Source organism: Mercenaria mercenaria, chromosome 9 (genome assembly GCF_021730395.1).
Source record: "Mercenaria mercenaria strain notata chromosome 9, MADL_Memer_1, whole genome shotgun sequence".
NCBI classification, from domain to species: Eukaryota; Metazoa; Mollusca; class Bivalvia; order Venerida; family Veneridae; genus Mercenaria; species Mercenaria mercenaria.
Window position 1 is genome coordinate 4,954,180 of NC_069369.1, and position 21,525 is coordinate 4,975,704.

The window sequence follows — 21,525 nt, forward strand, 5'->3', positions numbered from 1 at the left end:
GCACTTTCTGCCACTAGTGTTTTTATTTGAAATTGTTTTATGCAAAAGCCTTAAAAAGCCAAATATATAAATGAACAGAAATTAATAATGTTACTATTATAGTAATCATTATGGGATTTACACAATGTCTATGCAATTTCAAAGTTTATTGCGCAATAAGGCCCATACACAAATACATTGCAATACAAAGAAAGCATTATAATACAATATGTAAAGTACGGATTACACATTAAATACAGGGATATGCATTTACACAGTTAATTCCAATGCATATATATAGCATCTATAATACATATTTCCATTAGTGCTATCTAAAAACCACGAGTAATATTAAACATATATCATGTTATTTTAAAACATTGACATAAATTCATCCCTTTTCTGTAGAGAGTAAGTCAAATACATAGCTAAACTTCTAATGGTATTTACATCAGTATTTGACATTAAACTGTAAAATTTTTCTAGAGCTGGTAACCTAAAAAACTTATCCGGCAAATATTTCTCTCTAATGTCAGAGTATAATGGACATACAAGAATGAAATGATACTCATCTTCAATGTGACCCTCACAGTATTGACAGAGACGAAAATCTTTACAAATATCATAGTATCTACCTTCTGCAACTGAGAGATTATGACAGGAGCTTCTAAACTTTACCATACAACTTCTGAATTTTTCAATATCAAGCACCTTTAAATACATCTCAGTGGTGTAGTCAGCTTTATAGTTGAAAAAAAAAACCGAAGTGGGATAAAAGCTCTGTTATTGCTAAAAAATATTAAGAACATTCTAAAACTATACTTTTAAGTAGAATATCACGGTCCGTTCGGCAACCTGGCTTTAACCGATTGTTTTCGCAACTCATAACGAGGCTGCTAAATATGATGGATGCTTACGAATATAACTATGCATCGGTTTTTATAAAGGTTTTGTATTTAACTTTTGATACATTTGTGCATTTAATAAAGGTAAACATTGACTACTATGTTAAAAGCACTGCCTGCTTCGCTCAGACATGAAACAAAGGTTGAACGTGGCCCTTAACCTCGGGAATGGACCTAAAATCCGCATAATCAAATATAAAGTCTTGTATGTACAAATTCTACTGTGTTGTCGATATCATTCATAGGCAAAAAATCGATGATGGTGTAGAATTGGACAAAACGCATCACATTTTGCTCCAAAATATCTCACTACCCAGCGTTAGTTTTGTTCTTCATCACGTGGACAGACGAAGTGTCAGCTAATGATTTTGAAGCAGATCGAAAAATATTTAACTGAATATAGGCCACGAAAAAAACAGTCGATATAAAAAAATGTTTCATGGATATAACATCACACTAACACAATCGAAAGTTATATGACATCCCAGCTTTTAATGATGAAAGAAGGCCCAAGGTGCCCAATCAGCTAGACGACTTTTTCGCATTGAGGAATTGTACATCCTAAACGAGGTTTTGAACCAACAACTGCTTGAGGCAAGTGCTTCTTAATCACCGGCCATAACCACATAAGATTGACCTTACCTCTCGACCACGGAGACTCCAAAACAAAACTCATGTTGAGGTAGTTCTGCACGTTTGAGGAACCGGAGATAATGATGAGGTATGTTTATTTACAACTGTGAAAAGTTTCATTAAAATCAACATTGTAGAAAAGATTTTCTTCGCGAAACTATCAAAACTGTACTTTTCCCATAGACTCACATTATGAAAACTTGTGTGAGGTCCAAATTTTTCAAATCAGTCTAGCAAAAAATCGAGCACACGATCCGATCTTTTTTATTTACCGAACTTTCTAAGTATATTGTAAAGATTTGAAAATTCAAGGTTTAATCAAATTCTACATTGTAGAAAGAATTTTGATCCAGCAGAACAACCTTAAAAGACGTCCTAGGACATGTTTACAAACATGATCGTCATTATGAAGGATTTTCCGATCAAGATCAGGAAATGAATTCTACACTGTCATCCATATACCCTAGATCCAATATTATTTATATAATTTCCAGCTTTGAGAATTTTCGTAGTTGTACAGGCATCATACAAAAGTATTGATATAATTCCTGTCATGATATAACGATAAATAAATGTGCGATGGACATTACATCTGGATTAGCCCCGGTAAGAAAACTGAGTGCTGTGTACGACCTCTACACAATACTAATTAGGTCATGATGATTAAACGAATCTATACTGATGTATATAACACAACGACATGTAAACAGGCGTGGTCTGACCGAGTCTATTCGCGAGATGTATTGGAATGTGCACCACATGTCACACACTAGCTTAGTTTGAAAACCGTATACAGAAATAATCTATAGATTTCGTGATCCTAAGACGCAAATAACTGTTCCTCAATATGAAACTTTGGGTAACTTTTCCTCATAGAGATAGAAAAACGTTTAAAGTACATGTTTTCCAGTTGTTGAGACGAATTCTAAAAACTAAAAAAGTAATTCAGGGAGATGTTAGCAGTATTCGTTTGTAACGCGGATATTGTTTTATTTTTCACTGTAAACATTTGATATCAATATCCATTTCTGATTAGTGTGGTTATTGTTTTTTCAGTTATCATGTAAATAGCGACAGGATCGTTATTCTTAAAAGGCGACACCAGAAAAAACTGCCACTTACTCATAGTCATGGTAGAGCATTTTTGTAAAACATTTTCTGTTATTAAAGCACGTTTATGTATACGAATTGCACCACAAATTTATCTTTTGAACAAAGAACTGCGCCATGATTCAGTAGCATCTATAAAAATATACATAGTATTTACAATGTTTTTCTTCTTATTTTCTCATAATTTAGAGCAAAAATTAGAAGTGAAAGTTCGTCCATTCGATCTCGCAAAGCTTTGTGGTATTGAAGGCAAAATGACATTGTTGGTAGGAAATAATGATTTAGCATTTGAAGATCCCAAAATAAAAAGAGTGAAGTACATCTTTCCGTTGGGTTGGATAAGACGCTTCGGAGTTCAGGAATCGAAGTTATTTTACATTGAGGCTGGAAGAATTTTACACTTATTTTCAGGGAAGAAATAGGTGACACTTGGAATTGTACACATTTAAAAATAATATGCAATCGATACTGCCAACATTTTCCCTTTTTTCGGCGTGCCGTATTAAGCACGATTTTATGACCTTGCATGGCCTTATGCCGCCTGAATGATATACCAATCGGATTGCTTGGTAAGGTATTCTCGGTATTTTCAGCCATAATGAGAGATTTTGTAAGAGTGGCGCTGACTGGAGGAAAGACTGAAAATGCTTCACTCTGAGTCATGTGTGACACTGAGTGAAAAGACAACGCGTTCGTCATCTATAACCTCTGTAAGTACAGCACCATCGGGTTGTCTGCGTACCACTTGAACAGGTTTGCGTAACCAAATATTCATCCGCTCATCCGGACATATTTCTGTTGTTTTTTTTTAAGTTTTCTTGTTAAGTTATTTCTGTTTCGTTAAGTTTCCTTTCCTTAAGTTTTGTTTTTACAAAAACGTTATTTGTTTTATACAGTCATTAACTCTTACTCTGCAATACAGCAACAATTTCTAACCAGTGAAAATCATTACTAACCTGCAACAACATGTCTGATACTATTAAATTTTAGACTCTAAATTTTAAATTAATCTTTCTGGTGAAAACAGTACTGTACATATTCTGAATGATAGACAAATTTGATAATAAGCTGAAGTAGGGTAAGGGTTCATGTTGCTTCCAACAATTCCAGAAATAAAGTATAGAACGTATTTCAATATTGTTTGCTTACTGTTACCATCTGTTAAGCACCAAAGGCTCAAAGTGAGATTTGTGATTGTTTGGTGTCCGTCGTGTGCCCCTCCACAATTTCTAAACACAGTCTTCTTCAGAACTACTGTCCTCATTTATACAAAACTTCACAGAGACCCCTTTCAACATTGCCAAAAGATTTAAAATACAAGTTTCTGCCCATATATAACTTGTGCTTCAGTTACATTGCGCCGACCATCTTTTTTAAAGATATTTCTTGTTCGGAATTGTAGCCATCTTGCACGTTACGATATAACTCGCTTCCATGTAAGGCGGATATCTATGGGTGTTTTTAAGTCTCAGTTTGTTTATGATGCCCGACACTGCTAGGTACTATGTTTTCATTTTCTCAACTTATACTTACTTGCTGGAGTTCTAAGAAACTTCTTCAGAAGAATCCACTAAGACGAGGTATGTGCCCAGCTGATGAATTACACGTTTGTATTTTTTGAAATGCAATAATCATACTGGTTTAAAAGATATTTTCTTGTATAATTTTTTTTTTTGTGTGTTTTTTTCACAGTTCTTTATTCATTGTCTATTGACAAAAAATAAAGAACTGCACTTACTTACTTACTTACACAAATATGCCCTTATGATATTTGAAATATATACAATTGAATGCAAAAGGAACTACACATACATTGGCTTACTTCACTCCGGCGTTTACTTGTTACAATGATGAGAAGAAATAGCACTTTGATTGCACTGCTTAGTTCATTTTGCTAGAAGAGAATAATTAATATCTGAAACTATATTCTGTACAATTCACAATGTGGTATATTACTCATACAATTTTATAATTAAAGTTCTATATAATTTCTGATCAACCCTTGCACAATGTAAATGAAACTGGATGCTGCTGTCGCCTATTGCTAATTTAATTCTCAGTATAGATATCAGATAACCAATATTTTTCGTACATATGTTTTTCCCTCGCCTTTTTCGAAAAAGAAACGGATGCATAGAAACAGGCTGCATCCGTCCGTGCTCACGGTGGCTATGGGAACAATAGGTAACTGTACTTTTCTCTTGATATATTCATTCCGTTAAGCTTATGGTTGCTATTTTTCATACCTGGCAAAGAGAACAATAGGGAGAACAAAAGAGTAACTATATAATACCCATTTATAGGAACGTCCGTCCGTCACACTTCGTGTCCGGTTCATAACTCTGTCATCCATAAAGGGATTTGGAAATAACTTGTCATAAATGTACCCCATAATAAAAAAGACCCAGACCCCCATCTCTAAGGTCAACGTCACACTAAGAGGTCAAATGTTAACAGCCTGTTTTCTGTTCAGTTTATAACTCTAACATTGATAAAGAGATTTTTCAAATTACTTGGCACAAGTGTTCTCCATAACAACGACATGTCATGCGCAAGCTCTAAATGCAAGGTCACACTTAGAGCTTAAAGGTTAACATGATCTGTTTCTTGTCCAGATTTCTAAATGTTTTTGAATTAATTAAATCAAAAGAACCAGTGTAGTGTAATTGCAACGTAACATGTGTAAAGTGAGTGGCGTATGCAACCTTTTCTCAGACAAAACCGATGAAAAACAAATAGTATTATGGTATTAAAACCTTTTGTAAAGTTTGCTGAAAACTGATGTTTTAGGTCAATAACGTGTTCATTGGACATTTTTATAAAGTATAATTCACATAATTACATATCCATTAATATTATATATAAAGCAACGGAAAAGTAATATACTTGTTAACTGGCTGTTGACATACGGTCGATTCTGCCAGAAAGATCTCAGCAGTACTGGTAAAACCAATACAAATGAATCAAATTAGATTTTAAATCAATTCTGATAACACTTGGAGGTTACATTTTCAAAGAAAAGTAAATTCAAGATTCATGAGAGAAAAAAGAACATCCCCACCCCATATTTAATCACTATATTTTATAGAAAGGTGATATTTTATGCTGTTTCAACAAGAAATTACAAGAATAGTAGTCATACGGTGTGGGAGGTGGTAGAGATGATGTAAACGTATGACAATTTCTCGCAGAGTGCATACCGGTATTTATGCTACGATTAGGACATTTTGAAACGAGGACATAAAAGCTGTTTTTTGAAAATTCCTCGACGTTGAGAACTCTGATGTAATATCCGGTTGTGAGACATGTTTATACCCCTCCATCACCGATGCAGAGATTCTTCCACCAGACTCATAGTAGTATCCTTTGCAAGGACAGACAAGTTATATATACCTTTGTCAGAATTAACTTCTGCCTGCTTTTCAACAATATTTCAGTTATGTAACGACAAACAGTTTGCTACACCACTATTCCTAAATTCTTTACCAGTGCATATGCAGAGGTGTATGACGAATGATTTCAGAAACAATTTTATCATAAACTCGCGCAGAACATACGCATGGCCTGAGGATGGAAATAACAACCCCAAGATTTGTAGATCAGTGCCCTTACTTTTAAGCTAACCGGAAGAGCATAGATTTATTTCATTTAATTTGGTGGGTTTAACGTCGCACCGACACAATTATAGGCCATACGGTGGCGTAAAGGGCATGCAAACCTCGCACTTACTCTATTTTAGATTACTCATCTATTCAATGGACTCCATGATCCCAAATGACCAGAAAATATCATAATACAGAATTAAGTGCGGGCCGTTACACGGCACTTAAAGATTGCTGATATGACAGTCAACAGAATCTTTGAAAAGATCTTTTCGAAGCAAAGAATGCAGCCTTGCAGAATAACAGTAGACAGAGTCTGTTCATGAGAGAAAATGCAATAGGGAACACCTTTCAGCTTCCTAAAACCCTTTGAAAATCAAAATAGGTAAGGAAGTTAACCGAAGAATGTGTGTCCATAACTTTTTTGAAATAGTTTGCTTCGATATATTTCCTGTTTATTACAAGTTCTGCATTTCTATTTACAATTATAAATCATACTATGGTCGCAAATATAGCATATAAAATTAAAACACAACAGCATACGTATGAAACACGATGCTAAATTATAAAATCTGATCTGGGGTTCAAAATTACAGGTATTGTTAGAATGAGTTTTTTAACATTATGCTCTGAAATTGTTCTTTATACCCAGTAATTTGCTATAATTGCGTTCGCTATGACCATTTAATTTTCCAAAGCAAAAAAAAAAAAATAAAAATGAATGGCTACAATCAGGACATTTAAAATTGTTTCATATAGCCGGATATTTGTTAAAACCGTATTCATGTTGTGTGAAGTCCATTGTATTATTGAATCAACTCACAACATAACTAACATAAACACCATGTCGGATATCTTCAAACCTGACTGCCAAAATGTAAAGGACGGTGAAGTGTCATCATGTCAAAGTGCCCGGAGATTTAATTATCCTAGATAAGCAGAGACATTCGCGCATCATTTGTTGATGTTATTCCAGATCTGCCAGAATTCACAATCAACATCCACCTATAAACACAGCCTTTTTCCTACCACTGTTGTCCTTTGGAACAATAGTAATGTGTCAGTCACACTACACCGTATAGCGTTAACGGACGCCAAACGAATAGACAAATTGCGGCAAAAAGTTATCCGGTGACGAAATGCACCCCCGCTGCTGCTCGGTGCTCTCGCGACCGGTGTATGGGGTGCATAAAACACACAACGACCACAAGATTAACGTACATGTTTAGGACGAACGACGTTCAAATAACGGATATCACCTTACTAGTAACGGACTTTTATCGTGTGAAACATAAGCAAAACGCATGACAAAACGTTCTTGTCAGTTATCGTCCGTTGAACTTACGTTACATCCGTTGCATGTCCAGTAATAGTCCGGTCGTGAATCAGGACCACCGGACAAAAACGGATGCGAACCGAACAAGAACTGATGCTAACCGAACGAGTACAGAATAGGGAACGCATAAGTAACGGACAAAACGCATATCAGCGCATAGTTACCGTACATCTAACGGACAACTTTGTACGGTGGTGTACGTTCCAAATTTTGAACATGCTCAAAATCTTTCACCGGATGTAACGAACATTGCCGGAGAAGGAGCGCAGACGCCGCATGAGAAACGGAAAAGAAACACATGCGAACGGACTCGAACGGATTGAAAATTTTGTTATCCGTTAACGCTAAACGGTGAAGTGTGGCTGAGACTTAACATGCCGTTAATCAGACTTTGCTAGACGTCTTTAAGGCAGATGTAGGAAACAGCAACACGTTCTAAACATTATATTTTATTTCATAAGCTTTTAAACAGTGTACAAAAAGACAGTTTTTGCCTTATTTAGATGTATATGGTTTCAAGCTTGACACGTTACTTTTTTATTTGATAATTTTACGGATAAATACAGACAAAATGACGTATGAGGGGTTGATATTCAAATTGAAAATGTTTCATATTAATGAAAAAGAACTGATGCGAGAAGAGTAATACTTACTTATAAAACTTAATTTTCTATGCATTTTTTGACAGAGCTGTTATTAGGAATTATAAATATCACATATAATATGAAAATGAAACACAAAGTGTCAATAGATTTAAAATGAGACATTTTGTACTAACTAGCTTACGTTTTAATTGAATCGCAAATAACTGCCTAGCATGTACCAGAAAAAAAATGTCGCGGGGAAAGCTATGGGTGTATGGGTGTACTTTCAGTGGTTAAAATTTTCGAAATATTAACCTTTTAAAAGTCCGAAGTCCCCTTGAACTACATTGTATATGCCACAAAATGCGTCAGAATGCACCATTTTTTGTCTAAGTATCCAAAATTTTCCGGGGATGGGGTAGTGTAACTTAGAATTTTGGAAATATTTACTTTTAATCGCCGAAGTCCCCTTGTATTACATGCCTCAAAATGCACCAGATTGCACCATTATTTATCTCAATTTCCAAAATTTCCCGGACCCCCACCAGAGAGAGTGGAAAACCACCTCCACACTCTCCCCACTCGGCACTTTGTGACTCGTGCGTATCATTTCTGAAGCTCTGGCTACGCCTATGAAGTACACTTGAGATAAGATGTCGTGATATTAGATGAATCAGCAAAAGGATTTCCGTTCAGTCATGCATGTTTAATGATTAAGTGATCTGCATTATTATGGAGTATATTGTGCATCTTTACTTTTGTTGATATCTTCCTTATTTGAAGTTATATGTTCTAGATAAAATAAGCACTTTCAAATTTGAGCCGATGTTAATTTTACAGTAAAAGTATATACAGCAGTACATTTGTTGTAGTTGGAACATTCAGCTTAGGAGTAAAACATACTTCTATTTTGATTAAAAGCCAATCTTATCAGGTAAATGTCAGTTATCAAATTTTGTATTAATATTAGTGCGTGTGATTGATTAACTTCTAAAACCCATTTAGAAAGTAGTTAAAATTAAAAATATGATATGTGATTTTTTTTCAGATGAAAAATATTATTTGAGACGAATGCTTACAAGTGAAATTCACATAATATTATGTTCATTCAGTGAAGCAGCCCATATAGCATGGCAACCAACGAATTATGTTTATCTGGACAGTCAAAAAGAAACGATTCCGAATTTGGTTTAATAAAAATTGCCAAGTATTGGATATTAAAGACTCATAATACGACAAAGCGTCTTACATTTCTTGACAATGTGAAAGATGTTGTAACTGACGAAAACATTTTAATAGCAGATGACCAGTTATATGAAATACGCAATGATGAAAATGGCGACTTTTCTTTTTGGAAGGTAGAAGACTTGTCACACGACTCAGGCTATAGAAGTAAGAAAACGGAGAGCAGACAGCCAATTAGCCGACAAGTTAAAACTGAGTGTGATGACAATACGATCAATGAATCGCTTCCAATTATTCAAGAAATGTCAGCTGATAAATTGTATCCAGTTTCTATTTATGACGAAATAAAGGAAGACGTATGTACGAGAAAGGATGCACGATCAGATGTCAATTCTAAAATGAATATTTTCACAGAACATTCTCGCCAGATTATACGTTTAGAAACAACAAAGGACTCTGCTACCTATACTGGAGATATAAAGTCTGATATGTACCAGGGATCAACTGAATACATTGGTTGTGGCATTGAACAAGGACACAATGAGTATGATTCGCTTGGACATAGAAATACTGTGGAGTACAGTGTAATAGAAACAGCAAATATAACATCCAAATTATCCAGCGCTTCAGAAGGTATTATCGGATATTTTTCTAACTCTGGAGGAGATTAAAAGAAACACACTCCATGTTTCAGTAATAATTGGTTTGCTTCATTGTACATCTTTATAATTATTTTGAAATACAAAATTTTTAAGATAAGACATTTTTTGTTGCTATAATAAAATGGTTTGACATTTTACTCTAAGACAAATCGATATTCGGCGGTATTGTGCTACATTAATATTTCTTTTTTCAAAGTTTTAGTAAAGATAAATTGTTAATCATTGATAGAAAGATTGAAAACATGTCTTAAGGTCAATATAAAGAATATTTGAATCATCATTTTGTACTGTCCTAAAACTTGACAGGATATCAGACCCGGATACATGCCACCCATGTCCCCAAATCGGTGACTGAAAATGACCATTAGGCATACGCATTAAAGTTGCATCCAATACTTTTTCAAAACTTTAACCTAAAATGTACCAGAGGTCACCATTTCATGTCTTTACTCAAAAGTTTTCCGTGGGGGGCCCCCCCCCCCCCCCAATTCTTAAAAGAAGTCAGTACCCCATCCTGTTTCTCAAAATGTAGACCAGAAACGCACCGGAGACCACCATTTCATGTGTGATCTCTTTCTACAGCGGCCCTCTGAACAACAATACAACTATTCTCTCCTTGCAACAACACTTGCTACTAACTCCAAAATATTCTAAATGTTCCGCAACTCCCTCCAAACAACAATAAAATTTTCCATCTTCCTAAGGTTGTTGTTGTAGAGAGGGAGCACTGTATATGTTTCAAAAATTTCCAAGGGGAAGTGACTATATTGAGGCCGGGTAAAACATTTTATCATCTTATTTTGTTTTTAATTATGTTTTTTAAACTTAATTGACTATGAAAAGAACGCTTCATAAAACGAACCATTTTTAATTCGTTTGCACCATGTATTGTGATACGAGTAAAACATCGAAAACCTTAAAGGTAAGATGAGGCGCCTACGTTATCATTAATATCCTTTTAAAATCTTAATTTGGGACGTTAGAGTAAAAAAAAAACGCAAAAAAAAAAAAAAAAAAAAATAAAAAAAAATAAGTAAATAAAAAAGGTTATTTCAGTTCTAGCTGCACAATTATTTCAGTCGCTTATGATACTGGTTATAGAAATGCTGTTTATGCCTGTTTTTCGTGATCTTCAAGGCAAAATCTCCATACAGAGAACGTGTGACAATGGTGGAGATAAAATTATTCAATACAAGATACAAATATACATAGAGGTATCAAAGGACCGTGCTTTTGCTATATAATCGTACACAATCATTCTTAGAAAACTAGATTAGTACCGACAATGTTTGTTGTATGTGCTGCCATATTATTGCACCAACAGCAGGTAAAGTTCATTTTCAATATATAATTTTATTCGTTTTGAAAAGGAACTAAGTCTGGTTTAGTTTTAAAAATGGAAGAACGTGGTCTCATACAAGATTCAATATAGCCTGAAAGTATATGGATAATAATGCATTTATCAGATTCCACAAACAGATCCCTAGTACAGTAAACTTAATACTAACATTCATTTTTATATCTATTTACGAATCGAAAAGGTCCTTAATTACTGCTTCTCATTAAGGATTCATTACATTACTAATCTACGTTGTATTCGATATTAAATATATTAACAGATATTGACAAGGGAATTATGTATATTTTAAATTTTTTTATTAAGTGAGTCTTAATTTTCATAATACACGTATTTGAAAAAGTTTGATAAAATTAATAACAACACATACCATTTGATTCGATTCCTTATTTAAGTTCAATTATTTCACAATATAACACCTTTTAGAAAGAGTTAAAGAGTTATGATGCTAACATCGCTTCCTTGGAAAACGACATGTCTGTTTGATAATGTTGAAGACACGGACAATATTAAAGTTACTTCGAAACTGTTAACTGAATCTGTTTATGACAATTTTTAACAAATTTCTCTGTATATTTGAAAGAAAATTTCCATTGCAGTACACTCCAAAGTACACAAGTTTGATCATACAGATCCTTCAGGTTTAGCGCCAGCTGAAAAAGAAAACTCCAAACAGGCTGTCAGGCCATCTATGCGAGATCCTAGAACAGAAATTAGAGGTATTTTATGAAATTTTCGTGGACATACAAATATACTATGATATCGGTTACATATTGTTTACATGATATTATTTAATCATCGAGTATGGAAAAGAATTCTCATAAAATAGCAATATAATGTTAAAGTTCCAGTCACTTCAGATCGTTCAACAAGACATTTTTGCTGCGGTTGTAGTTCCAATACTCCCGCTTCAATAGCTTTATGTATTGTTTAATCACCCCTTGGATACAGTACCGCCTTTTTAATTTTGTCTCTTTGCAGTGGCTGTGACTTGCAGGCTCAATAACCTGAGACCACCTCTCTCTTAATTTCAGTCCCTTTGATTTCTCGTTTAGGGTAAAACCATTATTTTAACTTGGGAACATACACCCCTTTCTACGGAATTACACTCTTGGTATCATGGAAGGTTTCATGTTCACCGCCTTACGAATATCTGCGGGTGTCTCAAAATTATATTCTGGTATTTATTAACATAGATAAATGCTGAGTACACCACCATGAACATGCTAAATCAAACAGAGCCTCCAACATTTTGGTTAATGTTGTGTTGGGCGGTCTATCTTTTTCTACTTCTTTTCTATTTCTTTCACATGAAAATTTCATCAATATTCAATATCTCAGTGACTGTCGTAGTTCATCTCATCTAACCTTTTTGTGATAAAACAAATTTAAACGTTTTAATCCAATCATAATTTTACCAGCCCGTTTAGCTCAATAGCGTGAGTGCAGATCTACGAATCGCGGGGTCGTCAGCGTGGCGTATGTTCTCCGTTACGAATTGAAAAACACATAAAGTCTTAAATCATTCGTCCTCCACCTGTGATTCATCAGGGAAGTTGGCAGTTTGTGGATAACAGGTTTGTAGTAATTCTGAATCCACAACACGGGTTAGGTTAACTGCCAACCATAACATAACTGAAATACATTTTGAAACGGCATTAACCCCGAAACAAACATACAAAAAAAACATTGTAGCAAAATTTAATGACTCTGTTCACAAAAAACATCATAGGTGTAATCAGTAACACGCCTAGCTGTGCAATTGTCGGCACGTTCCGCTTTATTGCACAAAATGGCCACCAGTTCTAAAATATAAAAATATTGTCCGGCTTTCATAGTTCAAACTGCTGGCTGGATTTTGACAAAACATCACAGGAATGATCAGTAACAGGCCTAGTTCTGCATATCGCCGGCACGTTCCGCTTTGCTGCACAAAATGGCCGCAAGAGCTTAAGGTAAACATAGGGTGAGACATATGATTTTGTAAGAAAAAACAAAACAAAAAAACCCTTCAAGTTTCTTATTGATTTCTATTCTTTGCAATTGCCCCTATATTATCTTTAATTACTTTTACAGTTGAGCCTTTCTTTTAACTTCAATATAGTTTTGATTTTTACATTTGCATATGATGGATACCAGAATGTACTGAGGCAAAAGTGCTTACAGTGCTTATAATTTCTGAATTTATTTATTTCCAATGTGTTTTGGGTGCTCAACTAAGATAACAAGACCTTAATAATAACTTTAACTTGAATTATTCGACATGATTCATTGTAAAAATGAGTCACATTTAATAGCATTTTAGGTGCTTTTCTTACAATGACATATGCAGGTCAGCTTAACAAAATCAGGAACATTGCGCATTCACATTTTGAGAAAGAAATAAAAATAAAAAACAACACCAAATCATAGAGAGAAAAGGTTGATTGACATAAATATTTAACAGTATATAAAACATTTGTTTTATTACTCTACACAGCAATCGTCTGTTAACAGATGTATACATTTGAATTCCGAGTTGCTTAAAGGGTCACACTTTTGGACAGTTCAGCGCCTTTAGAAACAATACTGTGGCCATACAGAGGCACACCAAGGCAGCTTTCTCGGTTAAAATTTCCAAGGCAGAAAATGCAAAAAGCAAAATCCATTTTCAGTGGATCTTAGTTCTGCATAAAAAGTTGACTTCTGAAAGGTTAGAAAATAATGATACTTCTACAGTCAAATTTAGATAATTCCTTTATCCTACTAAATGAATCCATAATGAGCGCAAGCATGATTTATAAATTCTAGATAAATGCATTTCAACTGCATACACAATGTCTGGTCTATTAGAAATTGTAGCTGGCTTTAGGGTTAAGGGGCAAACGAAATAGTCGTATCTAAAAGTGTTTCATAAAGGTACACATTCTTTCGAATCCTAGATGGTTATTCAGAGTAGATACAGTCGGTACACTTTTAACTCAATATGAACATGTATACGATGCTCAAAGTGAAATAAAGGATGAGTGACCATGTCAGGTAGCAGCTGATGCTGATTCGGCCCTAATGTTCACATACACTTAGAGGTCAAGCCCCTCGCCCATCTCCTCTTCGCCCCTGCGAAATATCAGCCAAGTTTTTGTCTTTTAATCTTTTAAATCACACTAAGCATATGTCTCAAACATTGAAAATGTTTTGTTATAAATTCAACATGTTTTAAAACTTACCCTTTACAATCAATGCAGTATTGCAATAAGTAGCTACATTCCACACTTTAAATTTAAACAAGCAAATTTCTTTATCAGGAAAAAACTCCCTACAACGATGTCATAACGCGTTCATACTTAAGGAGGAAAACATTATCCGATATTTGTGTATCCCTTACAAAATGAAATGTCTTAAAATAAATCTTTAGTTCGAGAAAGTAAAGTCCGCCCTACTTATAAATATGACTATTATATTTCATGCGACTTTTTAAACTAAGATGAGATTGTAAAATTAGTAACAGGATAAAGAAAACAATATTGTATATAAATGAAACTTTGATGTGGTGTTGTTCGTTTCTTTTCTTATGTGTATCGAATATATAATTTTTATCACAATTTACAATTGGAAGGATATTTAGCTTTGTATTGTGTAAACTGTAGATACGGGGCAAGTAGTGTAAGTAGTTTTTACATAACACATTAGTTCAGACATTTCTGCCACTCTTGCCTGAATAAAGTAATATACATATATCAATCAATCGAGTATTTACAATTTTTTGTATTTCTAAAGATCTGGTGCAAGAATTTGAAGTGGAGGTGGAACCATCAGGTCTAGCAAAGCCGTGTGGTATCGAAGGTAAAATGATACTGGTAGTACGGAATAACGATATTTCCTTTGAAGATCCGATCACAAAAAGAGTTAAATACAGTTTTCAGCTATCTTGGATTAGAGATTTTGCAAATCGTGAATCACGCTTTCTTCGACTTACCGTAGGAAGGAAATGCCCAAATGGAAGTGGATCAGTGAACTGCGTAACACCTTATGCAAAAATAATCAAGGCATTGGCATCCCAAAAATGTCGCGAAAAAGCAAATCAGAGAAAGACAGACTGCAAACGTAAGCCATCAGAGAGTTCGTGACACCAACAAAGAACTTGGTACAAGGACACTCTTATAGAACAAGTAAAAGGTAATAACAGACACCGTGGCATAGGTTTCAAAACGTGGATCTCACACTTGTGACGCCTGTGGCAAAGCCCTCTGATTTATATATAATAAAGCCCTATCAAGTATATTCCCATCAATATAATTTATTTGCAAATAAAGTTATTAGTTTCACTGGTATTAGGTATGGGGATTTTACCATGACATATTACCAAATAGTGTGTGTTGTGGAGATCTTCACCTTGTTTACTTTTCTTCGTTCTGTTTATATATCACAGCATTTTATCACATCATATGAACCTCTCAGTTGATAATTTTAGTATTTAATTAAATCAAAATAGGAACAAAGAACAGACTGGTTTCCATTGAGACTGTTCATGGCAGGTCATAATTTAGATCAATCAAATTACACAAATATTAATCCTACCTGGCATCCACCTATACAATAGAAAATAACAATGAAGCAACTGTATGATTCTAAACTTGGTCATAGGTCATGTCACGTCAAAGAGCTTTTTTGTTTTCATATATTATGTGCCATATGGTACAAGAAACATTATGCTTTAATAGTGGATGTGATTTTATTTTATAAGATTTAATACATTTCTCGATGCTATACAATTTACAAGTACTTAACCGTGTTCGCAGTCGACAATGACCCAGTACTAACTGGGGGTAAAATATTTATCAGTGACATGACAAATAGGACAATCTGCAATGGGACTATATGGAAATTAAAGTTAAGTAATTGAAGGAAGTTTCATTAAAGCTAAAACAACATGCTTGATACTGATCAAATTTAGACCTCAGCCTTATGTTTGGTCAATGTTGTAGTTAAGGAGCGCCTTTGTTTCAATGGAGTGTTGTGAAATTTTCACAAATTTATGTCGACGATAATTCCAACAAACTGTTGTTTTTTCCTCAATTTCTGGTATTATCCATTTTATTGCTGTATATCTTCACACATTACCACTAAAGTTGTTTTCCCAGCAGTAGCCTAATTGACAGCGTTTTGAAGAAGGTCTTTAATATACAACAAACATGGTAAAAAGTATAGTTGTAATCGGGCTTCTGAAGAAAATTGACTGCGTCCGACATATTTGCTGGAGACCGTAGGTTCAACCCAAGGCGTGAAAAATGATACCATTAGATCCTTTGCTTAGCGTTTTGACTTGTCTTCTATCATATATGCATTCTTCTAGCGATCGATTAAATAAGATTTGATGTCAAGTGTGATCTATATGAGTGGTTTCACAATCGACCTGACATAAATTAGTATATACTACTAAATGCATTGTGTCAAGCATTACACTTATTATATTTTATATACATGTTTACATAAAACTTCTTTACCCTAATATACTTATAATTGTTTTGTTCTATGTTAGAAAAATTAAATATCTTATTATTGAATCAGCCATGTAAATCTTCAGTCAGAAATTTCGATTCAGTAAAACAGCTGCATTTCAAATTGTTTAAATTGTCTGTTTTTCGGCGAATGCCGTATTAATAACGAATTCGTGACCATGCCACGTGATTTCAGTTTGCAAGTCAGACTACTCGATAACGCATTATAGATAATTTATCAAAATGAACGATTTATGCAGCACTCTGCCTGATTGGACGACAGTGTCTATTTGTTTCACTCAGACTTCAAGACCACTGCTGTAATTATTCGACATAGAAAAAAAAACGAAACAAAATTGCACCGTTACGAGAACTGTGTGAAAAATTAAAAGAGAACCATTTAAATTGTTTAGTTGTGTTTAGTTTTGCTATTTTCAAAATGTTAGATAGATGATAGAATAACACAAATGATATGAAAACCTCATAACTTTCTTGTCTTAATACAATTCGCCGACCATCTTTTTTAAAGATATTTCTTGTTACTACTTTGGGCGAAACAGAAATTGAAGAGGATAACATTTCATGATGAACATTCCCGAGTGCCTGAGGCGGGATCCGAAACCGGGTCGCATGGATTAAAGTCAAATGCTCTAACTACTGAACCAAAGTGTCGTCTCCCTAACACATTTGTCAGAGATTGGTTTAAGCTATGCGTTATCAACCGTAACAATGTATTTTTTGCTGTTTATATAGTAATCATATGTCTGATCCTCTTTAAAAGAAACACGACAGTTAGGTATATTTTTTCGAGCGAGTGAAAAACTCATAATTCAACAGTTTGGGAAAACAAGATTGCATAGGATTCAGCCTATTTCTTAGTTCAAACATATTTTATTGCCAATATATACATATATAAACAGATAACTACGTCAGTTGTACATATAATAGGTAAAAGGGTCGACCCACAAGTTCTCGCAACATTAGTAACGGGTCTTCCCTAATGCAAATATCTAAATATTTTATTTACAACAATGACAACTAATCAAGTACATGTGTGGTAAATAATAAATTTACAATGTCATAGCTACAAAAAAAGAAAAGAAAAAAAAAAGAGTTGACATATGTATAAGGTACAAGTACGTGTGTATATATACAAACACATTTGTGACTAGTGGTAATAGTATAGATAGATGTAAGAGTAAAAATGATGCAATTAATTTGCATTAACATGTACTACATTTAGGAAAAAAGAACTTAGAAAAAGAGAAACGAGTACATGTGACTTATACAGACAAACATATTTGTGACTAGTCAGTGTACAAAAAGATGTAAGAGTACAACTAGTCAGTGTACAAAAGATGTAAGAGTACAAAAAAGATGCAATTCAACTGCGTTAACATACATGTACTACATTTGGGGAAAAAGAACATAAAAAAGAAACAACTGGGGTCTTGTCAATAATAAACTTATATAATTATATATAAATAAATTGAATGATATTGCCTGCTGAATATGGTGAGTCTCAAAAGCGTTTGGTTGATTTCATGTAATGCTGGACTGAGCAGAATATTTTGCAGTTGTCTTCATATGACAATTCGGAATTACCAATTAAAAGAAGTTGTGTATTTAAAGGATGAACTTGCCTTAGATCGTGGAAAAGTTTAATCCTTTGATTTGTATATTTCGTACAAGTGAAAAGAAAATGTTTAACGTCTTCAATATCTTCTCCACAAGAACAGATTGAGTCCTGAAACAGATGGTTTGCAAAATAAATGAAAATTCAAATTACTGCACGCGTTTCTAAGCCTTGCATGAATTAAAGAAAAAATTCTTTCTCCTGCAAGATACCATTTTGGAGTTTCTGTAGTTGGAAAAACGGTCGTTTTAACAATCTTTTAAAGCTTAATAAGGTGTTTGTGGCTCTTATTTCTTATACACTGATAGTAAGTTTCCTTTCAAACTATACTAGTATTTAGAATTATCTCTGTCGATATCACAATAGCTTGGTGAAGGGAAAGAACGAAGTATTTTTCTATATATTTTACCAAAAATTGACTCATCATATATGATAATATACAAAATGGTATTGCTCAACAGTGCGTCTGCTGAAATGTTGCGTATAACCTCGAAAAATAATATTATAAAAACAACCTGTTCAACTGAAGGCACTGAAATTCTTTTAAAGAAAATTTATTGTAAGTAAATATTTGCAACAATGGCTGATTATTCATTGCTTTTTGGGGGATCTAAGACGGGATGACTTGTCTTGCTGAGGAAATATAGTGAAAAGAAGGCATTATTCCAATCTAGTTGGTGTCTGGTGCTTGAAATTAAAGCATATGTACACGATGTCCTAAGCATTTTGTTTACCTATTTGCCCAAGGTGTGTAAAGTTGTCTTTAATCAACAGTACCCATTCACTCATAGACGGAATCAGCTACAAAGTAAGCACAGAAACGGGCGGAAAACTCCTTCCGCGTTTCTTATTCTAATACGAGGAGTGTTCGATATCAATCGCTTATTGTCCTCTAGCTCGATATCCACGTGGGGCACGATAAAAACCAATACCTACCTGTATAGGGTTATTCAATACCTACACAACGGTGTATAAATGTACATGTTAGACTAAGTGTAAGACATAAAATTTGCCATTTGAATACACGCAATCATTGACCACTGTAGTAAAAATGGTTGGTAATGGCGTCGACAAGAAAGATGAAATACGGGCTTACATCAAAGCTCGCTCAAAACTTGGTTGTTCTTTGAAGCAGCTGATGACTGAACTTTCTACTGCTTATGGACCTTCTTGTGTGTCTTATGACACAGTTCGGCGGTGGAAAAAGAAATCTGAGTCTGGTGTAGAGTCCATCAAAAATGCACCGAAATCAGGTAGGCCAAAATCTGCATCTCGTAAAGAAATCGTTTCCAAAATAAAGGAAATCATTGAAGGAGATGCCAGATTTACAGTTCGTGATATTGCACGAAAGGTAGGCATATCACTATCAACGGTTCACCTTATTTTGAAGAAGCATTTGAAAGTCAGAAAGATTTCTACTAGATGGGTGCCACATCTGTTGACTGATGAGCAAAAGAGGCAACGAGTTAAAGTGGCCAAAAAGCTGCTTCAAATGTTTCCAAAATATGACAAAAAGCAGTTTGCCAATGTCGTCACAGGTGATGAAACCTGGGTCCATTATTTTGAGCCCGTCAGAAAGGTTAGCAATAAGATCTGGGCCACTTAACACAGCAAACGCCCAATAATTGCCAAACGTTCTTTAAGTGCAAAGAAGGTTTTGTATGCAATCTTCTTCTCTGGTGAAGGAGTCGCAATAAAAGTGCCGGTGAAAAAGGGCAAAAGCATCACCGGAAAGTACTACAAAGACGTATAGTACTGAAGAAACTGAAAAAGTATTATCAGAAAATACGCCCTGCCACTGGTTTTAAACATGTCCGTCTTCTACATGACAATGCCCCCGCTCATACCTCCGCAATAGTTACGGCGTTTTTGAAGAAAGAAAAAGTAACTGTTTTGCCTCACCCCCCCCCCGTATTCCCCAGACCTTGCCTCATGTGATTTCTTTTTGTTTCCGAAATTGAAATCATTCCTTGCTGGGCGGAAATACCAGTCCCGACAGGCACTTGGATCTGCCATTCATCGGTACCTTATTACTGTGCCCAAATCATTGTCCCGTGACGCCTTCAAGAAGTGGATATATCGGCTGAAACTTTGCATTTCTAGCCACGGGGAGTACTTCGAGGGCATGAAATGAGCCCTTTTGGGCTAACTTGAAATTTGAAGTCTCCAGATAGAAATAAGCAATTCATTTCGAACATCCCTCGTACATTATAAATAACTAATGTATACACAATAAAATATACAATAACCGTTACTGTCCACAACGTTTCAGCATTCCTTAACAAACAATTAACCCCCATAAAATCCTATTTAGTTATGATATGATTGTCAAAACAATTCATTGGAGCTGATATTTTACTAAATTATAACTCATCACCGCGATAAAACCAAAACATGCATTAAGAAGAACGCAAAAAATTACAACAAAACAAGTCATTTTGGTACAAATTAACAAAAAATATTCACACGTAATCACGGGTGGTAAACGCGCAAACCAATTCCCGCTGGGAATACGCTTAAAATGGGTTGAGCAACGTCCGGTGCTGATGCTGCGCGTAAAAAAAGACGAAATTGAGGTATGTGAAGTTATGATTTTGCTTAGTATGAGACAAGAATGAATTTTCTCGAAAAAAGCGAAATGCTATTCGACACAAATATGATAATACATCATATGTGTAAAATATCTGGTTTGTAAGTTATGATTCGGCTCTATTATCACAAAAACGCAGGCGACAAGAAGCGTGAAAAAAGTATGAAATCAACAAAAATGGACATTTCTGACCTCATATGCCTAATCTGAGGACATTTGATGCTTTTTATCATAGCTCATCTGTTATAAAGTAACGAATATCAAAATTATTTGCTTCAAATCCTGCTTACGGGGACATAATTGACAAAAAATAATCGGGAATGGGGTTGCGCACCGGGAATGGAGTTGCTCGTATACATCATAATGTATATAATGTATACGCGCAACTCCATTCCCGGGGCGCAACCCCATTCCCGATTATTTTTTTGCCAATCTTTCCCCCAAAAGCAACATTTCATTCAAGTGTATG

At 34.7% G+C, this 21,525-nt stretch overlaps 1 protein-coding gene across 3 annotated transcripts; it reads left to right on the forward strand.

The window, feature by feature from the left end:
• Positions 1-8,842: 8,842 nt before the first annotated feature.
• LOC128559375 (uncharacterized) lies at positions 8,843-17,242 on the forward strand. Of its 3 annotated transcripts, none has more exons than XM_053550721.1 (4): positions 8,843-9,083; positions 9,262-9,967; positions 11,953-12,072; positions 15,110-17,242. In XM_053550721.1, exons 2-4 carry the CDS (start codon positions 9,280-9,282, stop codon positions 15,457-15,459), a joined length of 1,158 nt encoding a protein of 385 aa, XP_053406696.1. In that variant the 5' UTR covers positions 8,843-9,083; positions 9,262-9,279; the 3' UTR covers positions 15,460-17,242. The 3 variants fall into 3 exon arrangements, with proteins under 3 accessions (XP_053406696.1, XP_053406695.1, XP_053406697.1); XM_053550720.1 differs by having other exon boundaries at positions 8,844-9,083; positions 9,198-9,967; XM_053550722.1 differs by having other exon boundaries at positions 8,868-8,886; positions 9,198-9,967.
• The last annotated feature ends 4,283 nt before the right edge of the window (positions 17,243-21,525 follow it).